Source organism: Indicator indicator, chromosome 31, assembly GCF_027791375.1.
Source record: "Indicator indicator isolate 239-I01 chromosome 31, UM_Iind_1.1, whole genome shotgun sequence".
In the NCBI taxonomy this organism is placed as follows: Eukaryota; Metazoa; Chordata; class Aves; order Piciformes; family Indicatoridae; genus Indicator; species Indicator indicator.
Window position 1 is genome coordinate 6,720,538 of NC_072040.1, and position 16,247 is coordinate 6,736,784.

Genomic DNA, 16,247 nt, shown 5'->3' on the forward strand with positions numbered 1-16,247 from the left:
CTGATGAGAGAATGCTCTCCTGAACAGCGTGGCGAAGCGCTTTGGATTTCTGGCACAGGATGAAACACCAAAGTTCAGAACGTAGCTTCATTTATAATTCATTTGGCTCTTGCATTGTTATGTCAATCAAAAATAAATCAAACATATGTGGCTGCACATGGCAGGGGAAATTTGTGGGTGAGGACATGGGCTGGATCACTGCAATTTCTACAGTTTCCAGAGACGTTTACTTGTTTGTTCATCTGTGTGAAAAAGCTCAGTTTTAAGGTTTTGAGATGTTCTCTTTCACCCTTGGATCACTCACAGAAGTTTCTTCCTTGCTTGCTGAAGTCCCCATTCACTTCATGTCACTTGCAAAGCAGAATTACAGCCCAAGAAATTTCAATGTGCAGGTTTTATGACAACACTTAGCAATCTTTAACAAGGAAGAACAGCATACAAAAATGCGTATTTAAAAAGGTGAGAGCAACAACTGTGCTTGCAATCCTGCCCTTCCTTACTCTGGATATTCCTTCACTGCCCATTCTGCTGTCCAGAGCACTCATGAACCTCTTTCTCCAGGGTTACTTCAATTAAGTAATCCAGCTAACTCCAAAGCCACCAAAACACATGAGCAGATACTAGGGAAAGGAAGGAAGGAAGAAGTGATGAGGGAGGGACTGTGGGAGAACATTTCTTGTCAGTCACAGCCCAACCAGGCTAGATTAAGCCAGTTTGAAACACTATCCAGTTACAACTTTTCTCCCGTGCTGCCCAGGCTGGCCTGTTCCTGAGAAGCTCCTTCAGAACACAGAAAAGAGAAACAAGATGAAATCACTGAAGAGAGATAACAGCCATTCAAGGTGTGTTGTCCACAGGCACATTTGATACCGTAAGCATAGGTATGTTCTGCAACTCAGTCATATACTGTGACATCAGAACAGATTTTGACACAGTTCTTTGCAGATGTTCTGCATCACTCTGAATTCCAGGAAGGTTAAAGAAAAGAAAAAAAAAATTAAAAATTAAAAAAAAATAAAAAAAAAGAGAAAAAAAAAAGAGAGAGGTTCCCAATTCCTTGGAGATCACAGAAACTGAGATCTTGAGCCTCTTCAAAACTTCAGCATGTCTCTACAGTCTGTGGCAGAGTAAAGGCCCATATTACTCTTCAGACACAACGAAGTGGCTCCTCAGTAGACTGTGGCTTCACAGTAGGCTTCACAGAAGCTACACCAACACCAAATGTACGCGGTCACAGGTGATGCCCTGACCAGTCCAAAGGCAGCCTAGGAAAGAGGCTAAGAAAAAAGCCAGCCCGCTTTGACTCTTAAAACCCAAAAAGTAGATTGGAGAGAAAGAAAAACATCCAGGAGCACAATTAATAAATATATAAACTATTCAGACATTCTGGCTTCAGTGCCTGAAATACAACTCTGGAGTTTGTTTTAATAACTCTCTAACTACCAAAAAGGAAGACACATGAGTTAAAAATTACGGTCTCCTGGGGACTGCATGTTTTAAGTGCCTCTCGCTATACAGCAACAGGGAGCTGAACACTGCAAGCAGGGGATCCATGGCACTGGATGTATGGAAATGCATCATTAAGACTACAGTTTCACCTCTCTCAAGTCAATTTTGCTCAAATGCTCCTGTTCATGTATTCCAAAAGAGCACCCACAGCCCTGAACAGAAAGCTCTCCAAGGAAACAAACTCTTGTGAGTCAGCTGATAGGACTCCAGCACCCTGTGAGACCCACAGGGTGAGGAAAAGTGCTTCAGGACAACAAACTGTTGCATTTGACACCTCCCAGGTCCTGAAAAGGAAGCTGGGACAAAAGAGAATTTACCCCGTAGTACATGATTTGATTGTGTTAGGTGGGATCCACTGCACCCACACAGATCAGCACAGCAGCAACAGTAACCATTACATCTGCAAGAGCAAACCAAAGGCAGGCTGTGACAGTGGCTACTCCTGAATTTGTCAATTTTCCATTCTTCAATAGCAATTTAAAAAAATTGCAGTGTTGATGGAATGCATCTCACCCACAGGGCTGAAGGAAACCATCCAAATGTAACTGAATGTAACAATCAAGGTAGAAATAAATCTTCCTAAAGGCCAGAGTGCCAGTGCAGAAAGCAGTGAGCTACAGGCACGCAGCTCCTACAAACACAAAACTGAGGGGAGTTCAGTGAAATGCCCAGCAGAGTACAGAGCTCAGCTCCACTGAGCATTCCAAGGGGAAAAACTAAAATGCTTGTATGCAAGCATGAAGAACAGAGTGGAAATTAGTATTGTGATAGTAAAAAAATCTCTAGTAATAAATAATACACATGGATTGTCATGCAAAGCAAGAAGCATAAAACAACAGAGAAACCCTTTCCACAAGACTTACCCCGTAAGGCATATGGATGAAAGAAACCAAGCAAGCAGGGCAAGAGGCAAAAGGAAGAGTACTTCAATGCCTTCCTTTTAAGTCAGTTTTAAAAATGCTACTCATGGAAGTAAAGCTTTCTGAAAAAGCAAGACAAACTCATAAAACTCAAGGGACTAGGAGGAAAAGGAGACTAATGTAATCCTGGAAAACTGCTAATCAGTATTTGTGTTGTGAAAAGGCAGTCAGGGCAACCCGTGTTTCTTCTTATCAGCTGAACAGTCACAATGCACAATTCTTGATCTTCATGATACCTGAATGATATGGGAGAAGGAGAGATGCTTTTAAAGAAAAGGAAATTACTGTTACTTTTGCTCCAAAAGCTATCAAATCACAGCTATGAGCTGCGGTTTAGAAGCAAATTTGTACTGGACCTGACCTAGCTGACATTTCTAAAGAACATGGCTGAAAAGTTAAATTAAGACTTTTACTTAACTGGCAATTTTATGTTAGAAATACGAACTACAGGAAATACAGGAGCTACAGTCAAGGCAGATTACTAGCAATCCCAGCTAAAAGCTTTTATAACATTTCCAACAAAAAGCACAAAGAATTCTTGGGCAGTTGGGAATAGTACTGACTGTGCTAAGAATGGAAGCAAATCTCTGCACTTGGTTCTGATGGATGGATCAGATACACATTATGGAAGTACGGAGCAAAGAAAGAAAACTGCACTTTATGTCTTGTTTAATAAAGAAAGACTTCCAAATTTGTCACCCTCAGTTATTTTTTTCATTATTTCATCCTAACATCATCTAATTGTCTAATGTGGGTTCCAAAAGTGCAGTTGCTAGGCACTCTCTCGGGACAGCACTCACTATCTGCAGTGCAAGAATAGCCAAGCCTACATTTTCTGTTTTAGGCCACAAAGTTTTACTTTCATTCCCAAGTGTAAAAAGTATATATAAAAAAAAAAAAGTCCAATTACAGGCATAAACCAACATAAAAACTTTCTTTGCTTGGCATCCCATTACTGTTCTTCCTCCTTCCTCAAATAAAAGATTGCAGGTGCAAGCACAACAAGCAGGTAGATGCCAAGCAGACACTTGCAATCCAGTGTTAAAAACCAGGTGGACATTCCAAAACTTTCACAGCCTGTTAAAAAGACCAAAACCCCTGGTTGCTATTCTGATCTATACATGTTATTCCTCTTGGGCTGGTGACTTCTGAAGCCATTCAAAAAGATTTCTCTCAAAAAACACACCAAGTGTTGCAGGCATGATGGCTTTTTGCCACATCTATATTCATTGTGAAAAGGCTGCTGAGTCTGGCTGTGCTTTAAACATCCGACATTCTTTATAGGAACATATGCAAGCTACTTAAAGTGACTCTGCATGCCATCATTGTTTCTCATAAGAAAACAAAAACAATACAAAGAATTCTTGTTTGGAAAAAAAAAAAAAAGATACAAGTTCACATTTGATTTTTTTCCCTCCCCAATGCTGTAACAAGTTTAGGCAGTTGGCTAGCAGAAAAAAAAAAAACAAAAAAAAAAAAAACAAACATAAATTTGGCCACTTGCCATGGCTCTAATTTAGATTATTAACTCTTGAGTAATAAAACAAACTATCAAGAACAAAGAAAATAAGCAACTACTGGCAAAGTGCAGACTTTTGTGTTTTTACAACAATTCTGCGTGTTAGAAGGACTACCCTTGTTTTCTTCATCCACAGAGATACAGTTTTTACATGCCATTCAAGCTGCTAAAATCCTTTCTTCCCATCACTTTAACTGGAGGTGGGGAGTGGCTGTTTATACCTTCTGTAAACCCTTCAGCCTTCCTGAAAATGTCTTGTGTGAGACCCTGTCTTCATCTCTAGGGCTTCACCCTCCTCCCCTCATATGAGTGTTCCACTTGCCCAAGCAAAGTGAAGAATCATTGCTCCTTGCAGGTCACTTCCCCCTGAGAAGAAGGAGCAGTTTAGAAGGAAACATCAATGGCTTGGGGTTTTTATCAGTTTATTACTCAAATTCAATTGTAATCCAATCCCAAATCTTAATCTCAGGCCAACAAATACCAAATATCTTGTATCAGATTAAAAATGCAGAAGCATATTATTCTCTAGCATTGGAGGTAAAGAAATACTTTGATAATAACTGAAAAAAATGAAAAACAATAGAGAACAAAATGCCTAGGAAGAAAACTTCAAAAGTTGCTGAAGGAATCTAAATGAATTTGCTTCAAATATTGTTAGTGTCCTCCTACAAAGTTGCCTGAACATAACTTTTGAAAACACTATTTTTTTTCTGCAGCCTGCAATTCCTGCAGGTATTGATGGGAAAAAGGTTTGGGGTTTTTTTGGTATTTGTTTTGTTTGTTTGTGGTTTTGTTTATTTTATTTTTGCTTTTGTTTAATAGTTGGGGGGGTTTGTTGTTGTTTGGGTTTTTTGGTGTGTGTTTGTTTTATTTTTGTTTTTGTTTAATAGTTTGGGGTGTTGTGGTTTGGATTTTTCTGGGTTTGGTTTGGTTTTTCCAATTGCTTGGGGGTTTTTCTCCCTTTTTTTTTTTTCCCTTTTAAACTACTGTCTCAACCTTCCAGATCTCTTCTTTGACCAAACAGAAAACTTCACAAGTGAGCTGCAGCACTGCATACAAGCAAAAAAAAAAAAAAAAAAAAGAAAACTTGCACACAGTCTCAACCTCTCATACTCTCAAATCATCAGCCTGACTGATTGGAAACTTGGTGTTATGGGGACTGCACAGCTCTCAGCCCCTCTTTCATATCCTGTGAAGCAAAAAAACACTCCTGAATTTGTGGCAAAGAGCCTGACATCCATCTCCATTCCAACTAAACCACAGCATGCCCACACCATGTAGCATGGAAAGCTTTGTCCTTCTCTCTTTCAGGCTTCTGTCTGACCTGATTATCTGGATGGCAGAAGTGGAATTACCAATCACCTCACCAGAACACATCCTTAGTGAGTGCCTAACCCAACCCAGGGACAGACCAATGAACGCAGTTTTGACCTGAAATTGTCAAAATGAAGAAAGCACAAAGATTTCTTCTACCCTGCAGAATGCTTCAGCCAAAAGTGAGACCCCCCCTGTGCTATACCATCCCCAGAAATGAGGTGCTCTTTTCTGGGGTGGTGATTCATCCCAGTGACCAAAAGGCAGCCAAACCACAATGGATACTTACAGAAAAGGGTCAGGGGAGCAAACAAAGGAATTTCTAAAAAATAAAGCCAAAATGAGGGGGATTTGGATAACATGGGTGTTGATACAATATGAAAGTAAACAATAGCTAAACAAAGGCATAAAATTCTGTAACACAAAATGCCTAATGGGAGGAACACCCACACTTCTGGAAATGTTTTTCCTTAAATCTCAAATGGAAGGAGGATTTCAAACCGATCTCTCTTGAAATTGCTCCCTTTTGCCTTAGCAATGAAATTCTGGTCTGTACATCTATGGGATATCCAAAAATGACATGACAGTTGTCCCAGTAACCAAGTTACTTTACTCTTCCATGTTAATCTTCAGGTTCCTTTGATATCGCAAATGAGTTTGTCAAGTTCTCCCCTCTACTTCTGTTGACAAAGTCAGAATCAGTTCTGGAAACAATGTGGTTTAGAAATATTACTGGGTAAAACAGAGAAGAAATAAAATCCAAGACACCCTTAGTATGAACCTAAAAAGCTGCAAGCATTTGCTGTGCTGACACTTCACATTTTATGAACTGGAAGCAATTAGAAGGTTATCTAGTTACATTACTAAAATTTCAACATTCCAACTCACATTTTTCCAAACCAAACACCAATTTTATTTTGGTGACAAGAAACAGTATGGCCATTCAAAGGGAAAAAAAAAAAAGGCAAAAATAGATTTTGCCCTGGGTGAAAAAATATCCCTCAAATATTATCAGAGCTATTTCAGTGACTATAAGGATTGGGAATTGAAGGTGAAGTTTAAGCTGTGAAGCTTAAGTGTATTCCTAAATTATGGCACGTTCAGCATCTTTCAGAAATTTTAGCAAATGCTTACAGGGTAAATGAAACAGTAGTTTGTCCTAAAGACTTCTAACTTGCCCAAGTTCTTGTAGGTTTTCACCATTATGACAAAAGACATATCCCAGAAATGGCTCATCTTCTGCCAAAACTGAATTGTCTTGAAGACATTCATCAGAATGTTTGAAATGTGCTTTAGAATAGAGCAAGGTATTTTCCCATAGCTGGTTTCTCATAAAATGCTAACAAATTCTGACTCATTTTCTGAAAGAAAGAAGAATAATCAAAGAGAGGAATTCAGCCAGAGGCAGATGTTTAGCATGGAATATTTCAGCTAGGAGTTAAAGCCTAACGAAATGGTGAGCAGCCAAACACAGGGTTTTGTGAGGACACGTGAAGCTAGGACAAAAAGACTATTAGAGTATTAGCAATGTTGTAGGTCCATTACTATAGAGAACACAAGAGATTTTTCATTTTATTGAAGAGGCAGACCTATTTAGTATCAATTTCTGTTCCACATTTTGTAGTAACAAAGACAACATCCTCACACCACATGAGAATGACAAAGTAACCTCCTATCCATTAGCAATTCAGGTGTAAACAACATGCAGAAGGCTTGACTGGGTTTAAGTCTGCATGTCTGTATAATTTTCAACATACTTGTTCTGAAAACAAGTGGCTAAAGACATTTGTGGTTCCCTGATGTTACTTTCTAGTGAGTCTTCCAATACCAGGGAAATGCCAGAAGACTGAAAGGCTGATGACATTGTGCTAGTATTCAGGAAGACCAAACAAAGTGACCTACAATAACTGGAGACCAGCTATTCTGACATCAGATCTAGGCAGAGCAACTGGAAAAATAAGGAAGGGATTAAGGCCAGAAACATAACATGGAGCCTGGAGCATGCAATTGGGCACAGGATGTAAACCTTCTAAAGCTCCAGTGAGAAACTGTGAAACTGGCTATAGCCAACAGATTGGGTGTGACTTAAAATCACACAACCTTCTTATGGAAAAAACCCTAACATTTTCACTATCAGTAATGTACTCTAAGTGGAATGCAAAGGGGAAAAAAAAAAAAAAAACCAACCTAGAAGAATTCACAGAACTAACTCTGAAACTAGAACTTCTTATCAGTGGAGAATCATGACTGAGTACGAACAGTTCCAGCAGGATTTGAAAGCAAGCTCTAACAATGGTTTCATCAATGATAGCAGAGCAAGTTAAAGAAATAAGAAACTGTATGGATACCACAAATTTAAGCACATTCGTGACTGGAAGAGGACAGACTTGACATACACAGTGATGTGGTTAGCCAGGCATACTCCAGTGAAGCAGACCTGGGTACAGCACAGTGTTTAGGTAGAAGAAACACAAATGGTAGCTGGAGAGTAGGAAACTGGATCTTAGAAAACAACAGCTACAGAAGTTATGAAACCACTTTGGACAATCAATTCAACGTGAAATCCTACATCCTGCTGTGACCAAAGCCAGATTAGACTCATTGAACATACAGGAGGCTGAGCAGTGAACTGGATCTGGCCAATGCTTTTGATGAGACCAATGCTGGAAGAATACATACAGAGTATCTGTCCTTGTTCTTAAGATCATGCTGAAAAGTTTGAGAGGGTGCAGCCATACAAATCACTTCAAGAGTGGTAAAAATGCTTTTAAAGAGCCTTAAAGACCTCAGTCTGTTTAGTTTACGAAAATAGTGAAGCAGCATGATTTTGCTGCACAAGTGCCAGAGAGGGAAAATGCCACATACTAAAGAGCTCTTTAATCTACTGGAGAAAGGCTTTACAAGAAACAAAAGAGGGGAACTGAAGCCAGACAAACTCAGATTTGGAAGAATATCCACTTAAAAATTTGGGAGTGGAATTAAGGACAAGCTTCCAAGCCAAGTGATAGATTCCCTCATCCGTATGTTTGCAAATTAAGACCAGAGGACTCTCTGAAAAAGAAATGTAAGTTAATATGTGCTCAGGAACAAGCTGTCAGCTTCATCCCAAATAAATGCTGAAGCTTCATAGCCTACAGTCACACACACGCACACAAATTGATAAAAAACCTCTAACCACTTCTTTATACTTCAACTCTCTGACCCCATTATCTCCAAAGGAACACTGCTGAAAGGTGGTGCTCTCAGTCACTTGTAACTAACTCACATAACCCCCACTGCCTCTTTCTGAGTGAAGTGCCCACTGCAGTTATGCTTCACACTCATTTCATGGTTCTGTTCCCTTTGTCCATACTTGCTGTCATTCACAATTTCAGCACTTGCCCATGAATAGAGCTGACTTCAAAGAAAAAATGAACAAGGTGGTTATAAAGAAATGACAAGAAGAAAAAAAAAAAACAACCTACAAATTAAACCTTAAATTGTCCTACAATCTGTTGGAAACACCATTTCTCCAGGTGATGCCAGAAATCAAGGAGCTGTGAAGAATGTAGATGGAGGCTCTTTAAAACAACTTCTTGACTTTTTGCATTCAAACACTTTGATGACTGAGATGTTATAAACCATCATATTTAGACAAAGACAATCAAGAGAGCATTAAACTCAAGTCAGGCAAAACCCACAAAGAATAAAAGCTTCGGTTGTACCCCTCTGTGGGCCATATACACACACATGTAAGCATAGAATGTTACACAGTAGAGTAGTAAATGTGTAATGCTTCTTACCTGAGGGGATTTTATCATCTGAAATACACTGATGCCTCCAAAAGCTAATGGCAGACCTTTCTCTGTTCTGCAGTCGACACAACCTCTCAGCCAGCCCACCCCTGCAGAGAATAAAGGAATGCTCAGTTTTGCCAGGAATCAGTGTGCAGTTTTGCCAAGTGAGAAGCCATGGGACAGATGGAATATACATGCTTTGCCCCTTAGAGACAGAAACATACAGTAAAATTGCATTCTGCAGATTCATTCCCCTAAGTTTGATTTTCCAGTGGATGCACTCCCAGTAAGGCACACACTTAGGGTCAATACACACAATGAAACATTTTTACTATCTCCTTGTCTAAAACCTTCACGTTTTCAAGTCATGTTTCCAACAGGAGGATTGTAATGCAAGGTTCTCTACTTTTCTTTGCACTTATACACAAATCCTGACAGATACCACAGACAGTGCAAATTCAAAACAAACCAGTGTAACCACCAGTTATAACAGGTTGGTTGCCTTTTTTTTTTTTCCCCTCAGAGATTTGTTTGTCTTTTGGCAAAGAGTGATCACAAAAATATTCTTTTACCCATACTTGACCCTATGATTCATTTCACAAGCTGGGTCAAGTGTGCAGTTTCAGTGGTCTGAACACTCTCCAAGACAAAATTAATTTGGCATTCTCAAGGTGAGGAGCAGAGGAGTGGCACCTAGCACAAACACATTTAAGGTAACACCAAAGCAATTCCTGGCCCTGGAATCAAAGCCAGAAGACAATTTCTCACTTTAAGAACAAAAAGACTAATATGTTGGAAGCTGTCTTTGGGCTATTACAAAGAGCTTAGGACTACTAGGGGAGTATCTAAGTGTTTTTCTTTGGTTTCAAGTAAGTTATTTGCATTAAAACCTACTTCATTCTTTATGTGCAAGGTTTTCCACAACAAGTACGATCCAGTATAAAGATTTCTATTAAGGTGAAATGTGCCCTTGAGTTAAACTGGTTTAAGAATCAGAGCTAATATACAAGCATCTTAACATTATTTTTGTACATTAATAGAATGTTTTGCTCAGGAAAAAAAAATAGACAAATAGCTTGGTAAAGCTCACATTGCAAATGTGAAACTGGGAGGACTCACACCTGTGGAAACTAAGGCTCAGCTAAAAAGGCTAAGCAGCATCTCTGGTAGGCTGTAAAAATCTCTTTGGCTAGCAATTACTGAGCAATTTCACCTGCAGACAAATCAACAGGTTATATGCAAAGTAGTTAGCAGTCTCAGCTGGGTTTCTAATGAACAACTATATACAGTTTGCAAAATTCTAACTGTCACAAGAATTGTTAGATAGCATGGCTAAACATTTCAGAAGTAGAAGATCACAGGATGAACACTGAAATACAAGAGCCACCTTTGGGACACAGTGATCCATCAAAGTTTTGTAGTTTACATGGCTGCATCTCCTCTATGGCTGGTGTGGTTCAGGCAGGAAAGAGAAACTGCTACCAAAGGTACAGTCAGTCACAGAACTTCATACAGGATAATTTACTCTGCTGAGGACATTTTGCTCTAGCCACATTTCCCCCAAAACTTGTGCACTACTACTGCACTGCCACACTTGTGGGCAAGATAATTCTGCAAAACCCAGCAAGCTATCTGCCCAGTTTTTGTTCCTGCCAGGGAACCATTCTCAGATGCTGCTGTAATTCAGCTTGGCTGCATGGTCTCCATCAGCCATGCTGGAACAGGTAGATGCCAGCTCAGCCAGGCTTAGAAATACATTTTGAGTTTGCTTCTTTGTCCTGCACGCACAAGTCTGCAACTGAACTCTGGTCTGACTACAGCAAGACACAATACAGGCAGTAGCTCAAAAACTTGTTTTGCTGAAAGAGAACTGTTCAACAGGAGTGTTGCAAACACCCTGCTTCATTCCCTACACAGGCAACAGTGAAAGATATGTTTTCTTTGTTCAAGTAACATTAAAAAGCTTAAAGATACCTGCAGAAGAGAGCAGCTATGACTGGCACACAGCCTATTTCTCCCTCTTTCCCTGAGCTGGGCTATGGTTGTTCCCAGCCTATCAGTTGCTACTTTTCTTCTGTGGCATGAAGGAAAGCAAGTGCCTGGTTTGGTGGCTACTACAGTACACCAATTCCTGTTTCAGGCCTGATACACCTACCAGGAAGGGTCTCACTGACACTTACAACTTCATTACTACTTTGCTAACGATGCCTGTAGTAGGATACTAGTAAGCACAAAGGTCCATGAAAAGTAAAGCTGTGCCTTTACCTTTGGCAGCCCTCTGTGCTAATAAAATTCCTTGACATTAATCATCATCCCTCCATTCACATTCCAAAAACAGTTAAAGATAGCTTAAATAGAAAACATCAGAAAGTGTTTTGCATCTGCTTGGCTGCAGAATATAAAATAACCAAGAATGCATTTATGACAGGTTCTCAGCTGGTCACTGGAAATGGGGTGGTTTAAAAATGTCTATTTCATACATTGGGAAATTGGAAAACACAAATTAAGGACATGTCATGCACAAAAGGAATTTCTATGAAAAGGCAGAGAGTTGGTAATTTATGGTTTGTTTCTTCTAGAAGGCAGAAATAAATTTAATCACCTCCCCAAACCCAGATGGATCAAGCTCCTTTTTAGCTCAAACACATAAAAGAAACCAAGAAAAAGATGTTTGCTGTTACATATTCTAATAGATTTGATGACAATGGCATGTGAAAGCTACTAATTCCTTCCCATACAGTACAGGTGGCCACACTGTTGAAAGTGTCAGTGTATGTGCTGTGATACTGTGAATTGTACACACCGAGCCATTCCTGGCTGTGCAAATGAGAGATCAGACTGAGTTACACAGAGCTTACACCAAGCAGAACATTGCACTAATCAGGTGGTGGCTTCAGTGTAAGAACCAACTCCATGCTTTGAAAAAAAGCTAAATGGTTAAAATCACTATTATGTTACTCCCAATTGCACATCTGTGGAGTGTTACACACCTAATGAGCTTTCATAGTCAGTCTTTGGTAGTTAACTGATTTTACTGGGGCTAAGTCATTGTTTGGCACAGATTCTATCATGTGGAAGTTGCTTATTTTGGTAATTCAAGATAGAGGTTAATAATATTCACTTTACACTCTCCACACATTATTTTATTCCCTAGTTTTCCTGGCCTTTCAGAAATGGTTTGGATTAATTTTGCCAGGGGAGAGGTTTAACAGCATCAAGGGTGGGGACTGGGTTCTACACCTTAAAACACCCTTTTTCCTCCCCATTTTTTCCATTTCCTCTCTCCTTTTTCCACCCTCCCTTTACCAGGTCTTAGTTAACCTGTAGTCTGTGTTTATTTACACATCCAGCTGCTTCATAAAGTTTGGAACAACATGTTCAGCTCCTTCTTTTGCACAGCTCTAGCTCTTATGATACATCCTATTGTCCCCTATAACGAACCCAACATCTGCTGAGCGTGTACGTATGTATTTGGCAATTATATTTTGATTACTAATGTACAATTTCTGTAATCAAGGGAACTGACAAACTGGATTTAAATAACAAAACTTGCAATTTGAGATGCATACTCGACCGACCAGCACGTTAGACTTGCTCCCAAAGTGTTTTAATATGAGCAAATTGAACACGTTTGGCAAATTGTTAATACAAAGGCTGTTCAGGGAAGCCAAGCTGCTCAGATACAATCTCTGCTGCCCACAACCTTTTTTATTTTTAATCACAAAGCTTTCAGTACAACTATTTTGTTCCTTTAAATCCCTGAAGGCAGACTGATTTAACAAGCAGAAATCCTTGTCTGCTGAGCTTGTTGAAATACCATATTTAGAACAACAGCTTGCCATTACTGTCCACATCCAACAATATCCACATGAAAGACAGCTTTGATGACCATAAGAAAGCTCAGCTGCTAGTACAAAAGCTCAGTTTCTGGTGGTTGCCCCTTTCCACAAACTTCAACAGCATGACTGAAGAGTTCTGTGCTGCCATGAGGCAAGTACCACCAAAAGGTAACGACAAACCTGCTCTGTGACTCTCAGACTGCTGGTCCCTAGCTTCCAACTCCTCCAAAAGAGGAGGGAAGGGGAAAAGTGAGCATTAGTGAGTAGGGCCTGTTTTGAAAAGTCATTTCCAGTCTTTCTGAAGTGCTGGAGGTCTCTGTTTATTTCTTAAGGTTTTAATTCAGTGAAGCAGTCACCAAAAATAACTCCACATTCATCTAGGTTGACTTCTCTCCAGACTGCATCTGAATTTAAGAACAGTGAGCACTTAAGCATCTTGTTATTGAGTTGTCTCCTCATATGCACTATACTCAAGATCCCACGTATCTTAAAACACCATAGATTATATAACTATAAATCCCATCTCAGGACTGGGCAATTTCCCTCCCTCTCTGTTCAAGGCAAGGACAGAACTCCTTTCACATTTCCACGTTAGCTGGTGAAGTAACTGACTTCTGCAACACTCAGCTGTCCATTTCCACTCCACAGTGCTTGCTAAAGAAGGAAAAAGGCCCCCTAAGCATGCTGGTATTTCATTTGTCAACACTACAAACCCATCAGCTATTATCAGCTATTTTATGACTTGCAAAATAAACCACACTGGATGCTGACAGTCACTACCAAGTGCTCCTTTAGTGTACAGAGTAGGCACACACACAAATCTCCTCTACAGAGGCCCAACTCCTCTCCAGTGCAGAAGAGAAGTTGTCAGCTTGAAGTAACAAGGGATCAGAGTAACTTCAGTTTGTTAAATCACTCAAGTTCTGACTCAAAAACTAGATTTATAAGCTTTTGCCTTAGATGAACCACCGTTACCATGATCACTGGCATGATTCTGTTTGTTAAATGTGGGCTACTTTTCTGCAATGAAAGCATGACATGATTTTTTTCCCTATGTGATAAAACAAGAAAAGACCAGCATTGAGGACAATAATTTTTAAGTCCCTACATTTGTGCCAGCTCCTTCCTGCCCTGGCAGTCTCCTTTATTTTCAGGACCTCAGTTGGCCTCATGCAACAACTGGGTTTCATTTTACTGCATGTGGCAAACTAGGACATTCTGTAATTTTTCCCCTCTTTTAATAAAGGAAGTTAATTTTAGCAGATCAGATCTGCTAAAGTGTAAGTGATCTGCATACAAGTAGACATAAGATAGTTAAACTGCATTTCCCAAGGTTTTTGTTTTGCTATTAAACTAAACCAAGCCACTCAGCTATTTAAAAAAAAAAAAAAAAAAAAAAAAAAAAAAAAAAAAAAAGCTCTACCATCTGCACCATCTCCACTCAACCCAGGCTTCCCTAGCACCAGCCTGGAAAAAGAGCCCAGCTAAGCAGAGGCTCTTGGCTTTCCTCCACCTGCTGCACAGTTCCAAATTGTCCAAGTGGAAACCATGGGCCAGATCCAGCTTTCAGGATGATTTCCCCTGCTCACTGCTTTTTGTGCTGTAGTCATGACCTGCAGCAGAGGTGGGAAAGAAGGAGAAAGGAGAAAGCCAATGACTGTTATGTAACTTTTAGCTACATGACCAGAAAGGAGGTGGTGTCATTCGTCAGTCAAGATGCTGACAAACCTTCCCCAAACCAGCCTTCAGACCTCAGCACAGAACACCTGAGCTTTCCCATCAAGATGCAGATCCTTATCCACTCTTAGCACACTAATGAACACGTTCTCCATCAATAGTAAGAGGAAGGATGGGAAAGAGACACATGGCATGAACGTCCTGAACAGGAAGAGTGAAAAGATAACAATTACCTGGACAAGCAAAGTAACTAGATAAACAAAACTCATAACTGAGGTATTTCCTGCCTGCTTTCCTGTTCCCAAAGGAACCCAAGGTGGAACCACAGTGAAAAGTCCTGCAAGCTCAGCTCCTCTTGCCACTCCAGAGAGATTACATTCTATACAGTTGTGGTTGGTTTGGTTTTATTTGTCTATTTTAAAAGCTATTTATTCTCCAATACACTTGTTTCAGAGTATCTTTGCTGTAAAATATATTTTTGCACTAAGATTGTTGATAGTGGAGGTCATCAGATGAAGCTGGTAGGTGCAGATTCAAGTCATGTTTACACCCTAGGATGTTATTGCAGCAGCAGCCAGTTTTGGCTTCAGAAAACTACTGGGAAAATTCACAAAAGGATGAAGCCTCATAGGGTAACAAACAGCTCCTGAGCAGGAAACTGCTGAAAGCTGGAAATGCATCTGGCTAACATACCACTGTATGCTTGTCCTGTTCTTATTACCTTCATACATATTTCCTTTTGGCCACTAAAAGACACTTTTAGGTGTTACAGCTTTGGTCTGGCCTAGTACAGTCTACATGTTTTTAAAGCAACAACAAAAAAATAAAGCTCAATTGCATAAGCAAAGCACTTTTAAGTATAGAGGTCCTCAGTAATTAGGACTTTCTAATCTGTTTGCTCAGTTAGCATTTTGAAATAGCCAAGAACATTTTTAGAGAAAAATAATGTATGGCTATTTAACCAAAGTAAAGCTTTAGTTCTTTAATTGATAACTGCACATAGCATCAGTTGAGAACCAAAAAAAAAAAAAAAAAAGATTGAAAAAGTAAAAAAGGAAGAACCACATTGTTAAACATACAACAGACATGTCCAGGAGCACTGCTTGCAGTCTCCATAGCTTGAGGCATGACTTCACATATACCATTTAAAGCAACTTTCATTAACTCAGTTACTGCAGTGTAATTCATTACAGAAATAGTGATTTTTGAACATCAAGCTTCCACTGCTCAGGCTGGGGTTTATTTTTTTGCTTGGTTGGATTTTTTTTTTTTGGTTGGCTGGTTGGTTTTTGGTTTGGGTTGGGGTTTTTTTTGCTTATTTGTTTCAGGGGGTTTTTTTTGTTTGTTTGGGGGTTTTGTTTGTTTAGTGTTTTGTTGTTGTTGTTCTTGTTTGTTTTTCCAGCAATTAATTATCTTTTCAACACATTTAATTTGTCACAGAGATTTAAACTTGAAATTAACAAAGACATCCCACCTTTGCTTAAATACCACTCTGTCCTGCACTACTTAGCACTATCACTCATCCTACAACATTTTGGGTACAGCACTTCTGTAGACTATCTGGAGTGGCACAAAGCAAAGAAATAATTACAAGGCAAACCAGATGTCCACTCACACACCTGTCAGGCATTGTAAAGCCTTATAAGAAGTGCAAACCCCACACCTATTTGTACACAAGAGGTCAAGATCAAGA

At 39.6% G+C, this 16,247-nt stretch overlaps 1 protein-coding gene across 1 annotated transcript in view; it reads right to left on the reverse strand.

Annotated features, from left to right (window-relative positions):
• SPIDR (scaffold protein involved in DNA repair) overlaps window positions 1-16,247 on the reverse strand; it is a 183,566-nt gene that overhangs the window by 121,459 nt on the left and 45,860 nt on the right. The window contains exon 7 of the mRNA XM_054394612.1: window positions 9,045-9,145. Within this exon, the coding sequence (XP_054250587.1) occupies window positions 9,045-9,145 (101 nt within the window). The remainder of the gene's footprint in view (window positions 1-9,044; window positions 9,146-16,247) is intronic.